The following is a 27,129-nucleotide window of genomic DNA, read 5'->3' as shown; positions in this document are numbered from 1 at the left end:
TAGACACTTGACCAACTGCCACTAACAAATCCAGAGCACTTTGGAACTCCAGTAATTGGGAAGAAATCCAACAGAGGAAGAAGATCTTCTCTTCCTGTGTGAGTTTTTATCATTCTATATATGATACTTTGTTACCTTATTGTCCTTTGCTAAAGTCAGATGACCCTAGAAATTCAATGTGTGCATAGCAGACAGAATTTGGTCTTAAATAACTAAAAAGAGTGATGTAGGAGGGATGAAACCGTCATTATTTTGTCATGTATTATATTCACAGCCTATATTTGAAAAGCAGTCATCTCGTCAGGCACTAGCTTTAAAATGTAATCACTTTCAAATTTATGAAAAAACTTTGGTATATGAGTAAATCTAGGATTTTTGACGTGCTTAGGCATTTAAACTGGTAAAACTGTACATACAGAAGCTTTGGGGCAAGAACGCTCTTTGTTCTGTGTTTGTACAGGACCTCGCACAGTGGAGGCCTGTTCCATGATTGGGGTTCCCAGGAAGTACTGCAATACAAATAATTATAATTGTGAGCACAGAGGAACTTCAGTAAATCAAACTTCTTCTACTTAATTTATACTCTCTTACTATTTCAGTTTTTTCAAGTTCAACCTTCTGCTTTTAAAAGTTAATTTTAGTGGCCCTTAACCAGTATTTTACTGCTGTTCTTATGAGTTATATTTCCTCAAAATTATTATCTTCAAATTAAGGCTGTTTTTAAAATATTGTATGCTTAATCCTCTAGCACTGAAGATGAAAAAGAGGAAGAAAGTAGTGAAGAGGAAGAGGAAGATAAGAGACGTCTTAATGATGAATTGCTTGGCAAAGTTGTCAGTGTAATTTTTTGTTCGGAGAAGACTGACTGGTATCCGGCTTTGGTAAGTAACAAATGATTGGGATATCCACAGTATAATGCCTTCAGAATACTATATTTTGGGTTTTTTGGGGTGTGTGTGTGAAAGGGTGTTCTGAATCTGTGTCAGAGCACTACTCTTGTCACTCCTTCCTTCCTCTATACTTGAATAGCACTACTTGCAGCCATTACAGCTCCTAGAGCAAGACTTGGGGATAGCTATCAAACTCAGGACTCCCTAGGCAGCAGGCTCATGAAGAATACATGTTTTGGGGTGGCCATTTTTTGTTTTTACAATTTAAGGGAGCAACAGGAAAATAAATATTCTGAGAAGTATTGAAACGTGTATCAGCTTTGTCTCTGACTTCAGTAAAAAGCTATACTTACAAAAAAAATATATAGGTTTTTTTTTTTAATATTGATCTTTCAACAAAATCAGATCTACTAAAACTACTACCTGTTGGTAATGTAAAACTACATTTCTAATCCTTTTTCTTTGTTTAAAATTTATAAACTACCAGATAAAATGCACGTGTGTGCTCTGTATATTATAGTATATTTTTTAAAAAAAGTTGACAAATTAAACTTTGTTCAGTGACATGAACAGTAGGGATTGGGTATTAGAGTGTTTTCATTTGTAAATTGACTTGTAATAGTTCTGGTTACAAATAACATACACGAGCAATCTAAAATAATCCTGGTGTTCTGTTGCTCTTGTACCTTTAATGTAAGGATGGAAATGTTTTACAGAACTTAAAAAAACATCAAAGGAAGCTTTATCAATACGTTTTTGTAGTTCCTATAGTTAAGCGTATGCATATTGTCTCCTTACATCAAGGACAACCACCCATTATTATAAACACTTTCATTAGAGTGTTGAATTGGGACATTTTACCCACTGATTCAAATGTTACCTTGTTAGATTTACTGTAGGTAAATGAATGTACATTGTATCTGGCTACTTGGTGCTGCTTTTCAGGAACTAACTGGAAAGAGACGACCTATCACATTGGGTTAACTGAATTTTAACACTGATTTTTTTTTGGATGCAAGTAGGAAGAAAGATTAATTGTATACACAATAGTGTTTTTCTGCTGCAAGTATGTATCAGTATATTGTACCCTAATAAGTAGATATTGATGACTTCTGAGGTGCATGTCAAGGTTTATTAAAAACACGTTGGTATGTATCTCTTTCAGGACAGTAGATCTCGGTTCACTGAGATATGAAATATAGTATTGTTTCATATCTTCTGACTGTTGGTCAGAGCTCCATTTTGGTCATTCATTAAGCAAAAATTGTTCTAATATTCTAACTGGGAAATTGCTAGAAGTCCAGAAACTGTTGTTATCCTCTTAGCTAACAAAGAAATAGGAATCTCTGAATTCAGTCTGGTGTGAAATCCTGGCCCCATTGACGTGAATGACAAAACTCTTATTGACTTCACTGGAGCCAGGATTTTGCCTGAGAGTGTTAACGTTGCTCTAGACCTTAAGAAGCAGTTATAGCTGGAAAACAGACTGGAAAAAAATAACCTTATTTGTGTCACTAGAGTAACACAACTCTGAATGCACAAAGAACATGATGGTAAAGATTTTACAAACTACCATTTAATCCTACAGCTTTAATACAACTGTGGAGGAGCTTTGGTTGACATTATCAACAGTATTATTTACTTAAGTCCCAGATGTAGAAACTTTAATATTGGGGATCATACATAAACCAGAAAAAAAGGAAGCTTACCTTTTGGATCCCAGCCTTAATATGAAAGACTAGAAATTGTAATCTGAGCAAGTTTTAATCTGAAAAACTATTGTATGGGTAAACATGTAATTCCACAATGCCATCTTTATAGAATAGCTTTTCAGAGTATAACTGCACTTTTGATCATTTACCCCCTAGATGCCAATAGTAAAACTTCCTGGGTTGTTATATGAATGTTTACAATGTTGGATATGGTGCTCGTTTGGCAGCTTCATAATTTTAGTCAAGTATTTATGAAGAAGTTGTTCATTGCCAGACTTTACAACGTAAATAGGAGTATACAAAAACCTAATTGCTGTTGCCTTTTCTGAAATTGGAAATAACAGTAAAAGAAAGTAGAAAGCATTTATACAGTCTTACTTTTTTTAGCAAGAAGAATAGCAACTCTTGAGAGCAATGTGTTTTATTTGAAACTTCAGGTAATATCTCCTAGCTGTAACGATGACATCACAGTGAAAAAGGACCAGTGTTTAGTTCGATCTTTTGCAGATTCCAAATTGTGAGTAATAGAATACTCTTAATAATAGTGTTGTATTGAAAAATGTGTGAACTTGTGACAAAAATTTCTTTGTGGACATTATTAAATTGTACATTAAGATCTTTCTATACAAAACTTAAGTACAGGATTCTGGTTAGTTAAAATTTATAACCAATGACTCATTATTTTCTTGCAACTTAAAATGAAAAAAGGCAAGCGACTTACAACTCAAGAAAAAACACAATAAAATTTTCTAACTATTTCATGCTTAAGATGCTCAATTGAGTTAACATATTTGGTGGAGGACAGTGGGGGGCTTACCAATGTTTCTAAATCATCTTAGATGATTAAAGTTAAATAATTTTTTTAAATTTTATTTTTGTTAGTCAAGCATTTTACTTCTGTTTTTCTCACTTTTTAGTTTACAGACACTTTCCAATTAATTTCTCCTTTTGGGTTTTTCATACATTAGTATAGTCCTTCATTTGGGTTGCAACATTGCGTTGGAATTTGTTGGGGTTTTTTGATAGACTTCTTTAAACTTTCCACTGAAATAGAAAGATCATTTTTAGAGGTCTTAAGTTTTTGTAAAAGCTTTTTATGTAACTTGGGTCCTGATGTTCCTCACTTAAGGTCTGCCAGTGTGGTACATTTTTGTGCATGTTTGTTGCAACAATGTTTTTAAACTGCTCTTTCAGTAGCAATTTGTAGCCTTTAACTAACAAACTCAGCATTTATTAAGAGAAGGTGAATTGAAAGTATTACTGGGTTACAAACTGCTACTGAAGGGGCACCTGGGCATCTAGGATATTGAGTGAGAGAAAGAGGGTCTAGTTACTCCAGAGAATCTTAAAAATAAGAGAACTTTATTAAAAAATATATTCAAAACAATTATAACGTTTTAACCATTTCCTATTATTTTTTCGTATACCATTTAGTAACTGCTTCTCATAGTGCATAAACCTCAACATTGTTTTTGTACAAAACATGCCTGTTTTTAAAAAAGAAATGAGCTATGGTTATAGCAGCAGTAATTCTCAATAGAGTGTGAATTAGTAGGCTACTGATGCACTGTTCCTTTTGGCCTTATTATGTGACCAAGGCATGCATCAATAGCCTACTTGAAGCATATTTTGTTGTGAATTATCGCTACAAATAACATTGAATATGTCTTATTACCAGTGCCTACTGGACAGTTTTTCTATTTACTTTTTCTTAAAAAGGACTGTCTCGCCCCCTTCCCCCCCCTAATTTTCTTTAGCTTGAGAAAGTGGTGGCCACCAGTTCCTTTAACTCTACTGGGGTTTTGCTACAGTTACTGAGAATGAACTGAAAGAAGAAAAATCCTATTATAATAACTCACTTGAAATATTACAATTGTAGGTTGGCCTACATTCCTATTATAGCAACCAAATTTAACTCAATATTTGGAATACATCTTGTTCCAAACGTAAAAGATTCCATATGTGTTAGCATGAGAGCACTTTTGAAACTTAAAAAATTGTATTTGCTTTACATACCTTGTTTTGTGTTAGCAAAAATACAGTTTAAAAACAGGGCACACATTTACTTGTCAATATATAGATTGTTTCCTTTTGATAGTAGTTGTTTTTGTAAACCGTAATATTGATATGGGATATATTACTTTATACATGCAGTAGCTACTTTGTAAAGAATGACTTCCATCTTTTCTCACCCCATTCCTTTTCTGCTGGTTACATATTATAAAATCAAGGATTCATTTTCATTGATCTAGCTGGAGGAACTATTTTTATATTGGATTTTCTATAAACTGGTCTTGAAATTGCTTTGAGTGATCAGATCTCTGTAGCATGCCCTAAAATTTGTATTTAAAAAGTAAATGTGCAGCTTTTCCTTAAAATATTATGAAATATAGTAAAAGTTTATATTGTAACCTGACATCCAGTTCTTGTTCTTCCTTGCATTAATTCCCCCAAATGAATTGCTCTACAAGTCCTCTCCCTCCAAAGTGCTCAGCCATATCCTCTATCACACCACATGCTAACATGTCTTCCTTTGTCATCCCACCACTTCTTAACATGACATCTAACTAACATGGACAAAAGCAAGGAAATGTAGAGATAAAACTTTGTTTCTACTGTATATTGGTGCTACAGACGTTAACTGTTTGAGTGATTGAGAGTAATGGCAAACTATCTGGCCGAAGTTTTAATTTCCTTGATAGTATGTTGTGGGTTTTAAAAGAAAAAATTAAGAATATTTTAAATACTTTAAAAATATAACAGCTCTGTAACTATAACAGATTAAATTATCATTTTTAATTAAAAAGGCACTTTTGATGATTTTGGGAATGAAGATTGGGAGTTTCTATGTTATTGCTAGTATATATTGTGTTAGTGCATATGTCCGCTGATGCTGTATGTATAATTATAAAGGACCTTATTGTTGAAAGTGAATGAAGGGTCTTGAATTTTGAGAAATCACTTTTTTCATAAATGGAGTACTACTTGACTTATTCCTATTTTATTAAATACTTTCCTCTCTTTCAGTTATTCAATAGCAAGAAAGGACATCAAAGAACTAGATGTAAACCTATCAAAATCTGATCTGTCTGCTAAAAAAGGTATATTAGAATAAGTCTTCTCTGGTTTCAAAAACAAATCAGTTGTGTAATGCAATATTGAACCTTCTGCTGGGATGTGACCAGACTTAACTGCTTTCAGTTTACCATTGGAGGTTACAGTGAATACTAATAATACTGCTATATACTGTATGCTACGACTTAGCATTTTAACAGTGCTTTGCTAAGAAGCATTGGCAGCTATTGCTTCATACTTAAGATGGTAACCAAGCTTCCATTATAAGTCTGATTTATTTGGGGAGGGGAGTTCCCTCTCTAAAATCCACCCAAGTTATATTGGCCTCCAAATTGGTAGGATATGCATGGACTTGAGGTAGAAATATTCTACTGAGTTTGAAGTACCTTTATACACAGGATTCCTGAATTATGGCACTCTAAAAACAGAGCTTTTCACTAGAATTCAAAAAGTCTCCTTTGTTATTGTTTTCCTTATGGAGGCTTCTTAATGGAAAGAGAATTTTACCTCCAAAAGTAGGGAAGGGTAGGGAAGGACTTGTATGTCACAGGAGGGCTTGCCAAGCGAGGGCTTGTCCACAAAGAGTCTTCTGCAAACCACAGGAGGTTCATCAGTTACAGAAGCCAGGGAGGTATTAGTGCTCCCCAAACCTTCTACAACAACACTGAGCAGGTCCTTGGTGTTCCCACCCCTATCTATTTTAGGTACTTGTATGGCCCCCATTACTGTAGTATCCAAGTGCCTTACAGTCTTTAATGTATTTATCCTTACAAACACCTGTGTGAGCAAGGACAGTTATCCCCATTTTACAGTCGGGGAACTGAGGCACAGAGAGACTAAGTGACATGCCCAGGATTACACAGGAAGTCTGTGGTGGAGCTGGAAACAGCTTGAGTCTCTAGAATCCCAGACTAGCACCGCTAATCATTGGACCATCTTTCCTCTGCTTCTTCTGCACTTCCCAACCAAAAATCAGCCTCTCCTGCTCCCTGCCAAATTCCTGTGCCTCACAGGTTCACAAGCTTGAGTCCAAAAAGACTTACTGGGCCACTGATGCAGGTACCCAGGTGAAGCCCTATTCCACCATCCCAAAGATCTGCAGGAGGCTGGCTGTATTAAGTGAACATTAATGAGCATGAGGAAGGTATACGTTAGTGAGTCTCAGGGAGTTGGGAGGGTATGGGGGAATCTCCACTCTGCTCCCCAGCCCCATATTGGGAATAGTTTAAAAAAAAAAAAGCAATATCCATACAAAACCCCTAAAATTATAGTGTGGATACCTCTCAGTGGGTTTAGATGTGTATTGCCTTAATAACATTAGAGTTTGAAACAAAAAATCCAAACCCTAGAAACCAAATATGTTCATAGGGAAGATTGCCTTGCTTGAGAAATACAGTCATATTGCCTTAACTCAACCCCCTGGGGATGCTCTGAGGGGAATAAAGAAACTTCTACTATATTATCACCCATATCAATTTATTTTAAAACCCTACAGTCATACATGATCCATACTGAAGAATTATAGGCAAATGGGCATACTGAAGGCAGTCATTCATTCCTTACCATTAAATGTCTTATCCTACAAAGTGCTGAGCTCACTCAAAGCCTCTCATACAAGGCACATATGCCTTGATCATGAAATTAGAGCACTAATACTGTATTAAAAGAGCAAATGATAATGTGGTGAGAAATCATCACGCTTGGCATAAGAGACATGTATGTATGAAGCAAGTATTTCAACCAATGTTTTGTGATGCTTGTTTCTGATAAAGTTGGATGTAAGGTGAAGATGATAACTCTGCCCTCAAGGTGCCTGCCTAAGATAACATCGTACTTGTCAAATGGCACCTAAGTTAACTCTGAATTCCATGGATTTCCAGTATTTGGGTTTTTAATCTAACACTCTTGAAAACTAAAATCTGCTCATACTGTGAAGATGTACTTGCAACCTTAGGATGGAGTTAAGTTTTTGTGTGGGGATAAATGATAGTATTTAAATTTTTAATTAACTTTTCACCACCTATTGACAATTCACCTCTGAATTTTCCTCCCCACTTTCATTATAATTTGAAAAAAGAAGAAAAATGAGGAATATTTTGTAATTTACATAATTTTGAGTCTTAGTACCTTGAACCCTAGACATTTTCCTCTGTAGGGTTACAGGAAGCAAGCACTTTCTTAAACACAAAAGCTGTTCCTGATAACTGGAAAATGGATATGAGTGAAATTCTGGAGTCCTCCAGCAGTGATGAGGAAGATGGAGCTGCTGCAGAGAGTGATGAAGAAGAAGACAAAGTGGAAGAAAAGGAGGAAGAAGTAGTGGTAAGTCTCTTTTTATATTAGAAACAATTATGCAGTTAGAAATGGCAGATACAGAATTTAAATGTCCAAGGACATTTTAGTTACCAGATTTGTGATCTCAAACTTGGCTTACTCACTTTTGAGTTTTCAGACCTGTTTATCCTCCCTTCACAACTCTCTTTAGTGGTATCTGTGTACAACTGCAGATAGTCTGCCATTATCCAAGGCATAAATCTGAGACAAATCTCAGAAATAAATCAGAAAACATTGTTGGAGAGGGTCTGGGTAAGAAATATGCAGATAGAGAAAGGAAATAAAAATTAAAATTTGATACATGTCTGAATAATAACCTAGTGCTGATTTAAAGTATAACATGTTTCTAAAATCCAAGATCCTCTTGAATGAAGAATACTTCCCGTCAGAGAAGGTACTAAAATGCCAAAATAAAAATATCGGCATAGTAGAGGAAAGTGGTAGGTGGATGGATTGTGCCCTGTTATAACTTATTTGTTAGCTATCTAAGAACCTCAGAATCTTATGCTAATTATCTTTGTAGACAATATTTCAGTAAAGCTTTCTTTAAATATTAAAATGTTTTAAGTTATGGAATGGTAATGTTAGTGTCTGTTTAATATATGCCTTAAATTCAATACGAGTGTCTGTGTCACAGAAGTATTGATAAAATGATCCAGTTACTCAGTTTCCATAAAGTAAAGCATCATCTCTCCTTATGTCATCAAAAATGAATTTATGGAATTTCCTTTCATTTTTATCTGGTTTTAAATCTTACAGAATTAGATTTACTTGCAAACAAAATATTTCTTTGTAAGTTTGTGTACCATACATGGAACTAGGAGATTCATTATATAGAAAAGGAAAGTAAACTTTCTGTTTTTAAAGAGGGTCAAATATCGTTTCCCTTTCACTTCCCCTGTAGTATGTGGTTTTGTCACACTGAAAACAGAATGGCTGTTCATACTTGGAGGCAGGCTGCCTACAGTGTTGCCATAGTAACATTCTGTTGGTTTCAAGTGAGCATGCTCAGGAAAGAGAGGAAGATTTAGCAGAGGCTTGGCAGCCTGCCAGTGAGGCTTGCCAGATGCTTTGAAATGGACTGTCTCTTTCTTTTCCTTTCATGTAATGTCTGATTTTTATATGGAAGAGAATGTAAGTAATGCTATATAACTGCGGATGTCGTGCAGTGAGAGAGAAAGAAAGCAAATATTTGGAAGTCAGGATGAAATATGTCCAGGCACTGGGCAGATTAGGTAGAAGGGAAATATAACCATTTTTCAGTTGAGAGAAAATGCAGCTCATAGGTAAGGAGTTTGTGTTTTTAATCTGAAACGTTAACATTTTTCATGATTAAGAATGTGGATTTGACTTGGAGTTCAAGGTTTCTGATTTGCGAACAATGTGGTATAGCATGTAGCCAAGGGTAAATGTTTCCTTGTTTAAAACAATAAAATAAAAACCTATTTTTAGACATTAATGTTGTGCCTTAGTAATAGTGTTCTGAAAAATGGAGTAGTTTTCCATATGAAAATATTGATATTGTTAGATAAATGTGAGGATGAATGTGCATAGAATATGAAATCCCACTGGTTTTTTTCCTCTGTATGTAGTGATAAGAATTGAATAGGCCACATTTTGCAGGGTGTGAACTGTTGCAGTCTGCGTTGATCTGTACTAACGTTTGTTAAAATTGCATACTCCCGGTCAGTTTTGGGTTTTTTTGTTTTTAAAGAAAAAAGATGGCTTTATCGGCTTCTGGTATAATTTTTTGTGTCATTTTACAATGGATGTTGTCTAAAAGTGCAGTATGCTTCAAACAAAGAAGGGGGAGGGGTAGCTTTGTTTAAAAACAAAACAGCATTCCTATAAAACAAATGGGGTTTTCATTTCTGATTCTAAGAAAATAATCTGTTGATCAAGGAAAGGGAGGTAAAGCATTCCAGAGATGTAGATATGTCAGTAGGAAAAGCTGTAGTATCCATTGTTTCCAGGTGACAAGTAGGGATGTAAAGATAAAGGGATCATAAAGCTATCTAGTGGAGCATAGATATATATTTTTTTTTTTTTAGATTGTCTGAGCAGAGCTGTCATTCTCGACCATGAAGTCAAAATCTTGATTATTCTGTTATAATAGTCTAATCTTAAATATTTAATTGTGGGCAAAGCTCAATATTTCTGCTAAAGAGAGAATTTAGGAATTGTGATTTTTTTTTTTCTTTAAGGGTTTTCTTCAAAACGTCACTAATCTGGGATGCAGACCTAAGGCAGCCAATGAATAAAAGACTGTTGCCTTGGCTATGTATGATTATAAATATTGAATCACTCAAATTTTAATCAAGGTCAAAATAACCTCATTCCTTCTTCTGTCAGAATATCCTTCAATGTATCTTCTGTTTTGGGACTCTGAGTCACTCTGTTCTATTTTTTTAAAATTTACCATGGTGGTGCAGTAATGGCCTAGCTGCCAACAGGCATGGAAGGCCTTTCTCAGATAAATGACATGGAGTCCCCTTAACTCTGCAAATATATATTTAGTACATACCCAGCATATTGTCAGTCAAATCCAAAGGATGGTATTATTATGGAGTCAGAACAGTTGCTTGTGATTGTAGAACCTAGTATGTTCTCACAGCTGGATTAGGATCCATAATTTTGCTTTGACACACTGTAGGTTTTTTTTGGTTTGGTTTGGTTTGGTTTTTTTGTGATTGATTTGGTAGTGGTGCAGTACAACGGAGTAATTTAGGATAAGCACCAAGGTATTGTGGTGTTGCTGCATAGTCTTTTTCAGGATCTGAGAGTATGGGATCAACATGGTGGTACCCAGATGATTATCTCTCCTGTTGGAGGTAACTTTATGAGTGTGGAATTCTTTACAGTTGGCAATGCAGGAGGAAGATCTGGAGATAGCTTTGGCATTGACATCTGTATTAAATTTTAGAAGAACATTAACATGTATCATGTTGCAGAATGAGTTTCTCAAAAGATTAAATTTATGAGACTTTTTTGCAGTAATTTCAAAATACTGCATAGCAGCCCTAAGTTATTGTATTGCTTTCAACTTACAATTGGATGCTTATTTAAGTAATGAAACTGACTTTTTGTTACTATTATTTTTGCTTTTCCTTTTGGTTGAATAAGGTAACTTTTCCCATTTGGAAGTGAGTGGTTGGTTTGAATATAACCACTGGTCTGTTGGTTATAACCTTTTGTATTCAATTTGTAAATTTAAAAATCTGAAGTACGAGTGTGCTAGATACATATTCGGATGTAGCAGCCATTCTGAGGATAAATTGGAACTGAAGGTATAAATTTGAAACTCTTCTGTATCATTGGCATGCATCTGATGAAGTGAGCTGTAGCTCACGAAAGCTCATGCTCAAATAAATTGGTTAGTCTCTAAGGTGCCACAAGTACTCCTTTTCTTTTTGCGAATACAGACTAACACGGCTGTTACTCTGAAAATTGTCTGCTTTGAAAACATTCCAGAAGCTAAAGGTCTGTCTCTAATATGCATGTCTTATTAAAAATCAAAAATATGTACAACCATATTATTTCTTGTACTTATACTCTTCTGTCAAGGAAGATGGCAATGGCTAGTTGTTTACCAGTAAATAAAAATGTCCAATGATTAACTTTTTCCTTGTCCTGTGTTTAAAGGGGAGAGTGCCTGCAGCTTGCAGTTTGATCTTTTGAGTCTCTTTGGACATTCTTCCTGTGGACAAATCAAGCCCTGTTCATGCATTTAGTTAAAATATATATATATATATATATTCCTTTTGTTGAGTCAGAAGCAACAAAAGGAATTCCTATACGTCGAACGTATGCATTTGATTTTATGTGTAGGATTCAGAGAGTTACAGTAAGACATAATATTAAATGATGATTGGATCAAAGGGTAAGTGCTTTGGAGGGTGGGGCGTTGTGGGAAGGGAGGAATGGTGTATAAGGCCCTCAGTGTTCAGGTTTGGACAGTGTACCATGACTGAATTTAACTGCTATTGCCCCTGAAGAGGTAGTGTTTTTGTTTTATTATCCCTTTGGATTTTTCATCCTTTTAAATTTTTAGAAGCATGAAGAGTTAAGAACATAAAAACAGTGCTAGCTAGATCGCTCCCTCAGTGTCTCCCACTCAAGAGGGATTGGCTAGCAGACCTGCATCTTTTTCATGGAGAGTCTTCCTAATGGGAGATATTGCAGAAGCTGGCCAGTTCACCTCATGGGAGAAATGGGGGTGAACAGGTCACCATGCTGGCCATCCTTTAAAGGTGTCTGTCTCATATGAGATCAGAAGTAAGTTGTTTTCCATTTGAAAATGAAATTTTGGTTCCTAACTCATTTCCTGCTGTTTGAAAATAAGAACTGCAAGTTCCAGGAGGATGTGGTGGCAGAGGGTGGGCTCTGTTCTTGGGGCAGTGGCAAGCACCTGGTCAAACTCCTTGTAACAGGGGCATATATTTTTAGGTCAAATTATAGATTTCTTGTCACGTGAATTTACCCTACTGAAATCTTCAACTGGGGGGAAAGATGGTCCATTTAAACAATGACTCTGAGGAGTTTTTTTTTTTCAAAATAAGACACGTTCTAATGAAGTCAAATTCCTAAATGCTGAATCAGGAGCGTGGTGTAGCATGCACTTTTTCCAACACCCTTCAGATCTCTGTTTCTCAGAAAGGCAACAATATACTATAAGAGATAGAAAGTGTAATTAAAATAGAAAAGTTGCTACCTAGAAAGTTTCATATGATACTTCCAAATTTGCAGATATATATAAAAAATGGATGAAGTGTTCATCATTTTCCTGTGTGAAATTAGTTGTTTGGTCAAAGTCTACTTCCCAATGGACAGGTATTTGCATCATAAATATCACCACAGTTGGCACCCTTGTTGGCACTCTGAGCAGACAAACCAGTGACTGAATGGGCATGATGGCTGGACTACCTTTTAGCCTATAGAGGAGGTGTCATCCAGTTAGCACTGAGTCACGTCACTGCCCACCAGCAGTGCAAGAAAGCTTTCCCTGCTATACCTGCTCTGTGGATAAGTAGAGGATTTCAGTCCTAAGGATTTTCATTCCTGGACCTTTCACCAGCATTGAATTTACATTGGGTGGGGGATGAGGGGAGGGGAGGTGGAAATATTTGAAACGCATGAATTACATTTTAAAAATAGAGATTTGGGATTCTTGTACATGACTAGCGACTTCTAATGCTGCTTCCAAATTGCCACTATTCCCAGACTTCTCTAATGTGTAAATGATTTTCAGAGGGAAGATAAAAATGTTATCTGAAGCAGTCCATCTCTGGTGTCAAGTGCATGTGTTTTAAGGTAGCATATAAAATCTGACTCTAAAAATTGCATACAAGAATATCACAGTTCTCGCTGAATAGTTTTGAAAACAGCGTCCTTAAGATACATGGATTTACATAGCAGGTAAGTAGCCATGATAAATGTAATACCACACAATATATATTTAAAAGTGACAAATTCACTAATCTAAATTAACTCATTTGTCCAAGATTTCTGATTACTGTTTGAGTTTGTGGTTTATAGTGCACCCTGTTGTAAAATTAGACATTTTATATACAATTTTCATCTTCAAAGTTCTGTATGAACGTTGTAGTCTTATAATACCCTTCTGAGTTACCTATATTATCCCCATTGTACAGATAAGATGAGGCAGAGAGACGTTAAAAGATTGAAGGTATGTAGCAAATTGTCAAACCTGTAGGGTTCTTGGTTCCCATTCTTCTGTGTAGAGCACCAGATCATGCTTCTCTCTACTTTTTCATTTGCCCATCATGTTATGAGTTTTTACAGGGAGAGCCCCTCTTATAAGGGAACTTTGCAATATGAGTAGAACTAAAAACTTAAAACAACTGTTGTCTTCAGTTGGTGTCAAATTGCAAGTTGTTGCAGTAATTTTAATCGTTTAAATTGTCTTTACTTCATCAAATCCAATATCAGAAAGCAAATCTGTGGTTGACAAATTTACATGTAAATTTAAATTTACTAATTTAATTTAGTCTCTAAACAACTCTAGAATAATTCAATTACAATAACTTGTGGACTTGTTTTGATCTTACTGTATTCACATTCTTCTGAGCCTTGGTTACCATATCATATTATTCTGCCTCCTAGATTGGTTCTATTTTCCCTTCAGGAAGTTCATAGTGTGGTTGGTCAAGCAATAACACTAAAGAAAAAGTTTCAGAGTAGCAGCCATGTTAGTCTGTATTCGCAAAAAGAAAAGGAGTACTTGTGGCACCTTAGAGACTAACAAATTTATTTGAGCAGAAGCTTTCGTGAGCCAAAGCTCACTTCATCGGATGCAGGCATCTGATGAAGTGAGCTGTAGCTCATGAAAGCTTATGCTCAAATAAATTTGTTAGTCTCTAAGGTGCCACAAGTACTCCTTTTTCTTTTTACTGAGGAAAAAGATATTTATGTATCTTAATCTACAATACTGTAGTCTATATATTGTAACAACTTGAAATAGCCAAAATTTTGAAGGATTTTGATATCGATCCTGAATTAAAGATTCTGTAGTCTGAGCACTGCTACTCTTTTTATATTAAACTGTCCATGCTCTCAAAGATATTAATGTCTGAAATTTTTCTTCATTTTGGACAGCAAACCAGTGGGCTTCTTAGTTTTGGTTTGGGTTTTTTTGGTCTGTCAGTTCTACGGGTTAAGACCAACTGAGTTGGTTACAGTTACAAGAGCTGTAACTTCTGGTTTGAAGAGTAGGCGATAGGCCAGGATGTCAGGGCTATGTTTCCTTTCTCATTTGAATCCATAGAAGTGTTCAAGGCTGACACAACTATTGCTGAACATCTGGGGCATGAAGCAGGGCACACTAAAATCTGTGGGAGTTGGCTGTAGACTTCTGTGGGCATTGGATCAGGCTCATAGTGATTGTTTGCTTTGCGAGCTCCTACACTGTCAGGTTAAATAAAACACATACATGATTATTAGCAATACAGGGATTAAGAAAGGTACTCTGAGACACAGTGGGGTAGGGGTGTATAGTTTACAGAGAAATCATGTAAGTATTGTTGGTTTTGAATAACTGCAAATTATATCTAACTGTCATGATGGAAAAAAAATTTAGTAATTTGACCAGATTTTTTGTTCAACTTAAACCCTCACAACATTTTTTGGGCTCTTATTGCTACAACTAAGAGCACTCTGACCAAGCAGAATAGAAGTATTCTGAATTAAAACCATCTTTACTAACAGAAATATTTAATTAAAATAAAAACTCCCTGTGTTGCATTTGATTATATGTAATGAGTGAGCAATAAATATTTCAGTTCTGAACTCTGTAAATTAATTTAAGTGGCCACTTGTGAACAGGTTTGGCCTCTTCTTTGAACTAAATCATTAGGCCTCATTCACCCTTGATTAGAGCCTCTTTGTGGAAAAAGGATGTAAATGAGAAACTAAACTACTGTGGAACTGGAAATTTTCACAGAAAATTATTTTCACAAATTTTATATATGAAATTCTGAAGCCTTCCAGTGAAAATATTTGGACTTGAGAAGAGATGGGATTGCTGCTTGGTATGCAGCATTCCTGCTATCTACCACAGGGAGTGGCACAAATGCCCTGCTTAGAAGTGCAGTGTTCAGGCTACCTACCAACAGAAATATCACTCTCCTCAGTGGTGGCAGGTGGTGGCAATGGCATTTCTGAGATGCTGCAATGTTTATTCAGGTTCCTTCAATTCTTCTTTATCCTGGAGGCTGCAGCAGGAGGAATACGGGGAGAGAAGCCAAATACCTGCTATTCAGCCAAAGGATCTCTATACCATTCAGAAGAAAGGAGGTGACCATAACATTCTGGGGAAGGATGCCTTCTGGTTAAGGCACTGGAGTAAGACTTGAGGTCTGGGTTCAGTTCTTGGCTCTGCCACAGGCTCCCTTTGTGACTTTGGCCAAGTCACCATGGCCTCTCTGGCCTAGATCCATAAGGTGCCTAGGAAATCACAGGAACAACACTGTGATCCACGAAGCCCGAGTTAAGTGCCTAGACTCCCTATACAGTGAATGGGCTTTAGAATGTGATCCACAAAAGCCAGCATTCTACGCGGGGACATACCTAAACTAGCCCAGGGGAGATGCCAACTAAAGGAGTATGTCTTGCTTCCTGCCCCTCTCAAGGAGGTAGGCACCTAACTCGAGACTGCAGGGAGGTGTCTCTCTCTGCTTGTGATCCACAGTTGGGAACCTTCTCCAGGAGTCAGGCAGCGTAAGTGCCGAAGTTGTTTCTTGTGAGAATAAGTTAGGTGTCTGCCTAACTCCACCCAAAATAGCAGGAGGAGGTGGCAGTGGTGGTGCCCACCTTATCATCTTTAGTTCAGTGGTTAGAGCACTCACTCGGGATGTGGGAGACCCTGTTCAAATCCTCTCTCTTGGGAGAGTGCTCTAACCACTGAGATGTTGGATATTCTGAAGAGGGGCTCCCTCAATTTTTCCTGTTTAAAGCTTTTGCACCCTGTATAAATAATTAGTCATTGGAGCAGGGTACTGGGCCTTCGGTCTCCCAGATCCCATGTGGGAGCTATGACCACTGAACTATAGAGTCACTCAAACTCTCTCTCTGATCCAGTGACTCTTATTATTTATACACAGTGGAACAGCCAACAGGAGAGACTAAGAGCGCCCCACAGTAGAATATCCCAGGGGTTCTCAAACTTCATTGTACCACAGTCTCCTTCTGACAACAAAAATTACTTCACAACCCCAGGAGGGAGGACCAAAGCCTGAGCCCCCCTGAGCCCCACTGCCCTGGGTGGGGGGGCCAAAGCTGAAGCTCAAGAGCTTCAGCCCCTGGCAGGGGGCTTGTAACTTGAGCCCCTCCGACCAGTGCTGAAGCCCTTGGGCCCCAGAAGTCTAAGCCAGTCCTGGTGACCACGTTCAAAGGGGGTCCCGACCCACAGTTTGAGAACAGCTGGAATATCCCAGAGCTAAATGGCTAGAATACTTTCCTGAGAGGTAGGATTCAAATAGGGGTCTCCCTTCTTCCCGAGTGGCAGGGGAAGAGAACTTGGGGGTCTCAGGGTATGTCTACACTGCAATAAAAAACCTGTGGCACAGAGTCTGAGAGCCAGGGTCAGCTGACTTGGGCTCAGGCTGTGGGACTAAAAATAGCAATGTAGACTTCAGGCTCAGTCTGGGCTCTGAGACCCATCCCCTTCATGAGGTCTCATATCTCAAATTCCAGCCCGAGCCTGAACATCTACAGTGCAGTTTTAGAGCCCTGCAGCCCAAGCCCTGCAAGCCTAGGCCAGCTGTGATCATACCCTGAGTTTTTTATTGCAGTGTAGGTATACCCTCATGTGCCAAATGAGTGCTCTAACCACTGTGCTAAAAGTTATAAGGTGGAGTATTGCTGCCACCATCACCACCACCTCCTGTCAGATTTTGAATGAGACCTTATCTGGTAGGTGGTCTCTTAAGCACATCTACTGGACTGGGCCCTTGTTAGGAGGGCAAATGCTGATCTTCCCCTGGTTTGTATAAAACTCTGGATGCCTCGACACCTAGAATGAGGCTGCAGTGTGTGTGCCTCGAGGCAGAAACCATCTGGGACGCGGGACATTTACTCTGAAAATATAGGTGCTTGGGTGAGTTTAGGCCCTAACAGGGTTCGGCGGGAGTTCTGTGGATTGCAGTGGAGCCTGAAGCTGGGACTTGTGTGCCTGTGTACCTTTGTGGATCTGAGCCTCTGTGCCTATATTCATCTGTAAAACAGGAATAATAAAGCTTCCTTTGTTTTGTCTATTCATACTGTAAGCTTTTCAGGGAAGGACTGTCTCTCTCAATGTGTAACATCTAGCAAAATGGGGCCCCAATTGGTTGAGGCGATCATGACAGAAATAATAATTCATCCCTCCTCATCTCTCAGGAGCAAGGATGTTCCCTTAGGGACATTAAGTTCGTGAAGCCTGGAGGGCAGTTGATAATTGAAATGAAACCCTGCTTCAGAACAGCAGGTGATGTCCTGGGAACCACTTGTACCCAAGATACACAGAGAGGGGGTAAGGATAGCATATAGATAACCTAATGTGAAATGCTCTCCAGAATCAACTCGTGAGTCTGTTTCACCTGGTCTGCTGTCCAGTGATTGGCCAATTAGGTGCATCGACTGTCCTAACTCTTCCTTCTGTTTTCCACGCTCCCCATGGATAGTCACTTACTTGGTCTTCCTTCTCCTGTTCCCTTGGGATGTACAGTTTTTCATCTTTGCCTTTTGTTTAACTTCAGGAGAAGATACTGAGAGACTGTTATTATTTAAGTCTCTGCTCATGGAAGAGCTATTTCTAACCTACAGTTTCATTGTTTTAGTTTTGGGGATATGTTCACAAGAGTAAACAGTTCAAGGTGGAAGTGCTTCTGAATTTTGAACATCTGTAGATATCTAGCATTTATAGTGCTTTTTATCCATAGGTATAAAAACCTTTTACAGTAAATGGTGAGATCTATTAATTGCAATGTTAAGATTGCACAGTTTAATTTTTTTAAAAGCAGGAAATATAAAAGCTAAGGTTCCTATGCAATAATAAATATGCAGCATTGTCTGTGTGAGTCTATTGTTAATTTCATAGCTTACTTATATTTCTGTTAAATGTACACCTTAGAATATACAGGATGAGCAAAATGGCCACTATAACGTTATATAATTTTGTGGGTTGGCATTTAATTTTCTTGTTTCTTTTCAAAGAAAAATCAGAAGAGAAGAAACACAAATTCTCTCTGCAGAATAATGTCAGTATTTAAATGGCCCTCACTGGGCTCTGGACATTACAGCTCATTGAAGCCAGCAGGATGAAGAAGGGGTGAACTAATACCAGTACTTCACAGGAGGCTGTTTTTTCAGTTAACAAGGCAGTGGTGTATCAGTTTAGCTTGCAATGGCTCTATTTTCACAACAGAAAATTAGGAATGTAATTTTATTAAAATGAAAGCTTAGAATTTGCTGAATGCAGACCAAACTAAAACTGAGATCAATAACCTTTTTATTGCTTCCCCCTTCCTCTCAAAACTGCTTGTGATTTTTCTACTAATGATACAGTAGTGGAGCTTCATTTTTGACTTTTTTCTATACATCTTTCCTTGGTGACAGGCACTTTTGTACAGACAGCCTCACCAGCAATCCTTAAGACTAGAATGTGGCATACATAAGACGTTGCAGGGAGCAAGACCTCATTAGGCTCTGCTAAAATCTCAGAATACCATTGAACATGCTCAAAAGTGATTTTTTTCTCTTAACTTTTATTTATTTTAACATTTTCCCTTTGAACATAGCAAAGGCTTTACTCCACATTGTGGACTATCCAACTCAAAGTTTAGGTGTATTTATCTGTGGTCGCAGTGTAAGAATAGTAGAGGTAAAAAGAAAACAGGATAGATAACATACATTCTGCTGTTCTGAATTATATAAGTGGCTCCTGAGATGTTTCCAGAGATGACCTCTTTGAGCTGAGACCAAGCATGGAAAGTTACATTCCCCAAGGGATTTCCTTCCCTTCCTCCCCAAGAAATGTATGAACATCTGAAGCTATAGGGGCTGTTACAGTGGAAACCATTTTGCACCCTTGACTATAGTTTTGCTACTGGGGAAAGCTAGAATTCATGTTAACTGCTGTGGTCTTGTAAATAACACATTCAGTATTAGATTTGACTGTATGACATCACATAATATATTAGTGCAGGCCATGTCGTACTTCTTAGTCTCTTTTTCCCCTAATGAATTGAGAATCCCACTGCTCTGTATTTTCTTTTTCCCCAGTTGAGATTCCAGTTTATGGGGTTTTGAACCTTCGGAGGGGAACCAAGTTAGTCCTCCTCATCTTATTTAAACTTTTGTTCATTTGTGTGGCTAGCCCTTTCTGATTGGTTTATTTTCTGGATATCATATCTTTATATGGGTGAACAATTCTAGCTTGACTTTTTTGTGCAGATGAATTGTTTGGGATCTGACTGTCCCTATGCATTTAATATTTTCAATATGTCTCCCTTTGTTTTGACAGCCTGAGGAAGAGCTTGATCCTGAAGAGAGGGACAGCTTCCTCCAACAGCTTTACAAGTTTATGGAAGACAGAGGTACTTCATAACTTAACTTATTATCTCTTGTGTACCAACCCATTTAATGTGTTGTATTATGGTATCACCCTTGCATCAGGGAAACATGTATATTACAATAACTAACCAGATACAGATGAAAACATTTGTAACCATTTTCAAATGGGGCAAGTCTTCTTTTGTCAGATGCTTTTCAGCGTAACACACAGAGTAAAAGCAAACCCTGTCTAATTGATGTTTGGTTTTCTGTTGTTGTTTGATGTGTTGGGTTTTTTTAGACAGTTCTTGATGGGCTAGTACCAAAGTATCTCTGAAATAGCCTCTGAGATGGTGTCCCTCTATGGCAGCTGGGGCTGGCAACTCTGATTTGGAGGATAAAAACACTTTGAGACTTGGCCCTGGGTTGTGGAACTTTCAGCCACCAGAAATCTGGAAATGTGCCATTTTTAAGTGTTGTTGCAAAGCTATCCTAATCACGCACAGACATTCTATTAGTAGTGGAGCAACAGTGACATTCACCTGGAAAGCAACCTAAGCGATCCAACTTGGCTCAATAGTTAGAATAAGGAAGATTTGCTACTTTTCTCGACAGAATTAGCCCAATCTGTTATATATATGACACTTAGATGCTTATAATGGCAAAGAATATATTGGAAGTGCTGCAGATCCCTTCATACGTAGTACAGTGCTTTGCCCTCCTCCCAGTTTCACCCTCCTTACAACCGCAAATTTCAGTGGCTTATGCAATACTAGTTTTCCAGTTTTAGGGAGGCAATCCGTTTGAACACCCTGAGCTTTTCTAAAGGCACTAAAGCCAAAAAATAGGTTATCCTTTCAGCAAATAACATATTGTGCCCACATATTTTATGCTCTGAAATAGCTGTCTTTTTGAATATAAAAAGTTTGCAGACTTGTTTTGATCAATAGCAAAATTGAAAAAAATGTACGAATAAGACTGTACTTTCTTTAGAGACTTCTGTTAAAAATTAGCAGCTGTTTTCCACAGGGCAGAAAATATCTTTTAAAATTTTCTGTAAGCACCGTATGTACTAAAAACTGCTATTTGACCAATTTGTAGATCCCCAAATTGCCAGGCTCCAAAATGATTCCATAGCAGTGGTGACATTACAGCATAGTATAGCAAAGCACGTGTGGTTATATCTGGATTTAAAAGGACTGGGGTTGAGAGGAGTAAGTTTAGAATCAGTTACATGCTGAAAACCTTCTCTGCCCTTTGGTGAACCAGGGAAGAGTGCATAAAAGTTCATAAAATGTTACAATAATCTATGACAATAAATGTTGATAGAAAAACATACAAAAGGGAGACAGACAGACTATATTAGTTCAAACAAAATGGTTTCACAATCTTTCAGTATAATTAAAAAAAATATATATGGCAGGACACCATTTTAAGTAGGCTGGTCTTCTCTTTAATAAGATATTTTCCAATCCATAGAGGCTTAATGGAGTAGTACCTAGCCTGTTCAGTCTTGCCATTTGCCTATCACAAATATATCAGTGGGTCATGTATTTGTTATGGCAGGCTTTTCTGGAGTTCATCCAGCATCACGTTGAAGGCCATGCCATGTGGAATTAGCACTCGAGGGGGGAGGGGGGAGAGAGAAAAAATAAGGAGGGGCTTCAGAGAAAAGTGTCATGTGTAAGCAACACTAGCTTCTTTATAATATGATTGTTCTACTTCTGTTGCTGTCCTTTCTCTTCTTCCTTCATTGGGGAGTGTCACTCTGCCTCAAGTGCAGTTAATCCAGGAAACAGGGAGAGACTGTGTAGGCGGCCATGGGACGGGGGAAAACAAGGAAAGTAACAGAGCAGTAAAAGTAAAGACTCAGTCCTGAGACAAACGGATATTGCTTAAAGATAGTTATTCATGGAAAAAAGGGGGCTTCCTTTTCTACCTTGGCAGGGAAGAGCAGCAACTTCATCAATTTTCAGCCCTTACCCCTGTTTGTTTCTGGCCTCCTCTTTCACAATTAATAGATTCTCGTTTCCTACTTGATTCCCAACTCTTAGTTTAGTTTCATACTCTCTCTCCACAGAAATATTTTTCTCTCTTGCCACCTTTTCCACTATTTCACATTCTGACCCTTTAATTTAATTTTCTACTCCATGTCCCCTTCACCCAAACATTTGATGATCTTCTCTTTATCTACTCCCACACCCTACCATTTACCAGGCTTTCCCTTAACAATTCCGATAGGCTGCCCTTCCAAGTTTTGGCTGCCCTTACCCAAACAGCAGGGAAAACATGGAAGGGAAGCCAAAACTTGGAAGGGCAGCCTATCAGATTGGGTTTTCCTGAGAGATTTGAGGAGGGTCAGAAAACTCGTGTAGTTTGCAGACCAATGATGCCAAACATTATAATAATCCACCTAGAAATCAACCAGATGTTGACACCAAAGCTGAGTATGACCATTGGTTGGGAACAACTGACTTGGGATGCCTTTTTATGGATAAAAATATTATTACAGACACTAATTTGAAAAATGTACCAGCAATCAAGTGTGTGCTATGGGATGGAAGAGAAGTTTGCTCATCTGCATGGCAACTTTATTTATTTGTATTCTTATGTTAATTAGGTACTCCTATCAATAAACCTCCTGTTCTGGGCTACAAGGATCTTAACCTCTTCAAACTTTTTAGACTTGTGTATCAACAGGGTGGGTGTGATAATGTAAGTGTCAAATTTTTCTTAAGCAAAACATCTATTCGTATTCTTGAAAATTATGGTTACAGTTCTAGTGTCACAGTAAATTTCGTTCTTAATTTTCCTGGTTAACGAATAAAACTTACTTTTCCAGATTGACAGCGGTGCTGTATGGAAGCAAATTTATATGGACCTTGGCATTCCTATTTTGAACTCAGCTGCTTCCTACAATGTAAAAACTGCTTATAGAAAGTAAGTTATATCTTATTAGGTGATTGAATGAATGAATGGTTTTATAAATATGGAAAATCTTAAAAGTGGCATGAACACTTTATTTTGATGGCTCAGGAGTTGATATTAATAGACAAGTAAGTATTCCACATTCTCTTGTTATGTTGCTACATTAATTTTGCCAGATTTTAAGAAGTTACTGAAAACAAGGGCCGGAGTTCTGCAGTGAGAGTGGTGCTTGGCATCCTCCACTTCCATTAACTACAAAGGGGAGTAGAAGACTGCTGGGCACCATGTAGGATCTTGCAGTTGCAGTTTCTTAGAAAGGTGCTTGTTTTAGGGCAGGAAATCTCCATTGTTGGCTTGTGGGATTACTGTTTTGGAATATAGCAATGAAACTGCTATACAATCAGTTTGCAACTTATGCTTAACACCATGGACAGACTCTGTCCTCAGATGCGCACACATTCTACTTCCATTGAGATTTGTGATAGCTGCGTGCTATGGGCAGAACTTTGCATTTATTTGCTCCAGACTTTTAAACTTTCTGTACAATGTAGCTAGAAATAAGTGTGTTGCAGAAGGTATCAGAGGGGTAGCCGTGTTAGTCTGGATCTGTAAAAGCGGCAAAGAGTCCTGTAGCACCTTATAGACTAACAGACGTATTGGAGCATAAGCTTTTGTGGGTGAATACCCACTTCTTCAGATGCCTGTGTGTTGCAGAAGTAATCTTTCGAACATCAGTGCAGAGATTTTGTTTATATCTTTATCATCTACAGATCTATGGTTTTCAGACACACTTTGTTAGCTATAAGAGTAGGAGAAGTGGTGGTGACCACTTGAGTTAAGGCTGTATAAGCCTTTTCATTCTAACCCCTGATGTTCAGTTGTATTTTCATTTATGATTCTTACATCTTCTGGACTAAATATGTTTCAGGCTCACTTTCTAAGTAAAGTGGACTTTTTTTTCCTTTTTTTCTCCTGAAAGATTGAGCAAATATAATTCAGCATTTTGAGCTCTGCATGTGGGAAGCAGGGGGAATGTTTTGCCCAGTGCTGAAGAACTTAATTTTTTTTGTTTAAGAAAACAATCAGAACAATTGAGCACTGAGTTTGTGTGGTTGGCACCATTATCAGGAATTTCTTAAGTTACTCATGCAACATTAACTCTCACTGTTGTGCATTTGCAGTACAAAAATCTTTAATGACATGGTTGCATTTTGTTTCTCAAATACAGTATGTCATATGTTTTCTAAGCCTTAGATTAATGTGTATTATCTCTTTTACAGTTGTTTATGCCGGACAGCTCATTAAAATAATACATTTGAAAAGTACACAGCAAACTATTGCTGATTAAATAAGAAGAAAATTGAAAATTTGCAGGCATATATAAGGCCACCTGAATGTTGCAGCTAAACTAGCTTAGTGGTTAACTACCTCATTCTCTGACTTGAACCTAATGAAAGTTGGTGCTTGTTGAATAGCAGGTGACTAAGGATCTCATCCTACTTGTTAAAGTAAATGAAAATGAAAATATTCAGATTTTCTTCAATGGGAGCTGAGCTGGGTACTAATTTAAGATGCATATTTTACAGAGAAAAGTATTTAGCATGCAAAGATTAGTAAAGCTGTGATAGACCATTATGACATCGAAAACGCTCTAACAATATAAGAATGGAAAAAAATATTGCAAGCTGATTCTAAGATTGTAGAAGCAATTGTGTGTTTGAGAAACTGTATAGCATGATATGCTCTTGACTGTCATGAATGCTTAAGCAAATGGGAATTAAAGCTGTGCACAGGCAATGTTAAACGTAGTCATTCAGATATGACTGCTTAATCATGCTACCTCAAAATCTCTTAACATAGGGTTGAGGTTTTTAATGTTTTTGGTTTGGGGTTTTGGGGATTGGTTGGTTGTTCCCCCGCCCCAGGAGTTAGTGATCTTCTCTTGCACTTCTGCGAGCAAGAAAATAAAGAATTTTTTTGAAGTTCAGTGAAATGAAAATCAGCAGATATGCAACGGTAAAAATGTAATGAAACTCTGTTTGCATATATAGGTATCTTTATGGTTTTGAAGAATACTGCCGCTCTGCAAACATTCAGTTTAGGACCATCCATCATAATGAACCAAAAGTGGTAGAAGACATTCAGAAACAAGAAGAACCAATGGAGGAAAGTGTAAAAGAGGAGCAAGAAATGCTTCCAGCAGAAGTAAAAAATGAAGTAGAAGAAAATGATTCCAGCAGCGAAAGTGAAAAAGAGGAAATAGAATTAAGATCCCCGAGAGTAAGTAGTCTGATTTGAGGGTTTTTTTATTTATGTGCTCAATAGAACTGGGTGTCCTTAATAGTTTACTGATATGAGATTTCCCTAGCGGATTGGCTGTACATGGGAATTGCCATACTTGTACAAAACACAGGAGCCCGCATGCTGAACAACACAGGCTTCCATTCACATATCAAGACAATGCTCCACTGATTACAGTGGCTTCCCATTGAATATAGTCCATTTTAAGTTCTCTCTCGATGGTCAAAACCCTCCAGGAGATTGACCAAGCTACCTGAGATCATCTTTAGTCAAAGGAAATGCAATAGATCTAACCTACCTAGGTTTCAGTAATGCATTTGATTCAGGTCCACATGGGAAATTATTAGTTAAATTGGAGAAGATGGGGATCAAGAACTGGTTAAAGGGGAGACTGCAATGGGTCCTACTGAAAGGTGAACTGTCAGGCTGGAGGGAGGTTACTAGTGGAGTTCCTCAGGGCTTAGTTTTGGGACCAAACTTATTTAACATTTTTATTACTGACCGTGGCACAAAAAGTGGGAATATGCTAATAAAATTTGCAGATGATACAAAGTTGGGAGGTATTGCCAATACTCAGAAGGACCGGAATATCATACAAGATGATCTGGATGACCTGGAAAACTGGAGTAATAGAAATGGGATGAAATTTAATAGTGCAAGGTCATGCACATGGGGACTAACAACAAGAACTTTTGCTACAAGCTGAGTACGTATCAGTTGGACGTGACGGAGGAGAAAGACCTGGGTATATTGGCTGATCACAGGATGACGATGAGCCACCAATGTCGGGATATGGCCATGAAAAGGCTAATGCAGTCCTAGGATGCATCAGGCAAGGTATTTCCAGGAGAGAAAAGGAAGTGTTAGTTACCATATACAAGGCACAGGTGAAACCTCATATGGAATACTGTGTGCAGTTTTGATCGCCCATGTTTAAGAAAGATGAATTCAAACTGGAACAGGTACAGAGAAGGGCTCCTAGGATATTTGAAGGAATGGAAAACCTACCTTATGAGAGGAGCCTCAAAGAGTTTGGCTTCTTTAGCCTAACCAAAAGAAGGGGAAACATGATTGCTCTCTTTAAAAAACATCAGAAGGATAAATGCCAGGGAGAGAGGGAAGTTATTTCAGTTAAGTGCCAATGTGGACACAAGAACAAATGGATATAAACTGGCCATCAACAAGTTTAGGCTTGGAATTAGATGAAGGTTTCTAACCAGCAGAGGAGTGAAGTTCTGGAGCAGCCTTTCAAATGGAGTGGTGGGTCAAAAAAACTAACTGACTTCAAGACTGAGCTTGATAAGTTTATGGAGGGGATGGTATGATGAGACAGCCTACAATAGCATGTAGCTGATCTGTGACTGCTAACAGCAAATATCTCCTCCAATGGCTGGTGATGGGTCACTAGCTGGGGAGGGCTCTGAGTTACTACAGATAATTTTTTCCCAAGTGTCTGGTTCGTGGGTCTTGCCCTCATGCTTAGGGTCTAACTGATCGCTATATTTGGGGTCGGGAAGGAATTTTCCCCCTGGTCAGATTGGCTGAGACCCTGGGGGGTTTTCAACTTCCTTTGCAGTGTGGGGCACGGGTCACTCGCAAGTTTAAACTAGTTTAAATGGTGGATTCTCTGTAACTTGAAGTCTTTACATCATGATTTGAGGATTTCAGTAACTCAGCCAAAGGTTAAGGGTCTATTACAGGAGTGGGTGGGTGAGATTCTGTTCCCTGCAATGTGCATGAGGTCAGACTAGATGATTGTGATGGTCCCTTCTGACTCGGTCTTTGTTTCCCTGCACAACCATGACTTTCATCAATAGCTGTGTTCCACCAGAACCGTAAAA

General features: G+C 37.9%; 1 protein-coding gene across 4 annotated transcripts in view; it reads left to right on the top strand.

Moving 5' to 3' along the window:
* Positions 1 to 27,129, top strand: part of ARID4A (AT-rich interaction domain 4A) — a 62,392-nt gene that overhangs the window by 19,999 nt on the left and 15,264 nt on the right. For all 4 annotated transcript variants that reach the window (XM_084631517.1, XM_084631514.1, XM_084631516.1 and 1 more), the window contains exons 7-15: positions 4 to 98; positions 749 to 881; positions 3,040 to 3,119; positions 5,630 to 5,703; positions 7,833 to 7,999; positions 20,031 to 20,103; positions 22,680 to 22,774; positions 22,902 to 22,999; positions 25,039 to 25,267. In XM_084631517.1, coding sequence (XP_084487643.1) covers positions 4 to 98; positions 749 to 881; positions 3,040 to 3,119; positions 5,630 to 5,703; positions 7,833 to 7,999; positions 20,031 to 20,103; positions 22,680 to 22,774; positions 22,902 to 22,999; positions 25,039 to 25,267 — 1,044 coding nt within the window. The remainder of the gene's footprint in view (positions 1 to 3; positions 99 to 748; positions 882 to 3,039; positions 3,120 to 5,629; positions 5,704 to 7,832; positions 8,000 to 20,030; positions 20,104 to 22,679; positions 22,775 to 22,901; positions 23,000 to 25,038; positions 25,268 to 27,129) is intronic.

Source organism: Lepidochelys olivacea (genome assembly GCF_965140295.1).
Source record: "Lepidochelys olivacea isolate rLepOli2 genome assembly, chromosome: 6".
NCBI classification, from domain to species: domain Eukaryota; kingdom Metazoa; phylum Chordata; order Testudines; family Cheloniidae; genus Lepidochelys; species Lepidochelys olivacea.
Note: the sequence above shows the minus strand (reverse complement) of the source record. Positions and strands in the feature narration are given on the sequence as shown.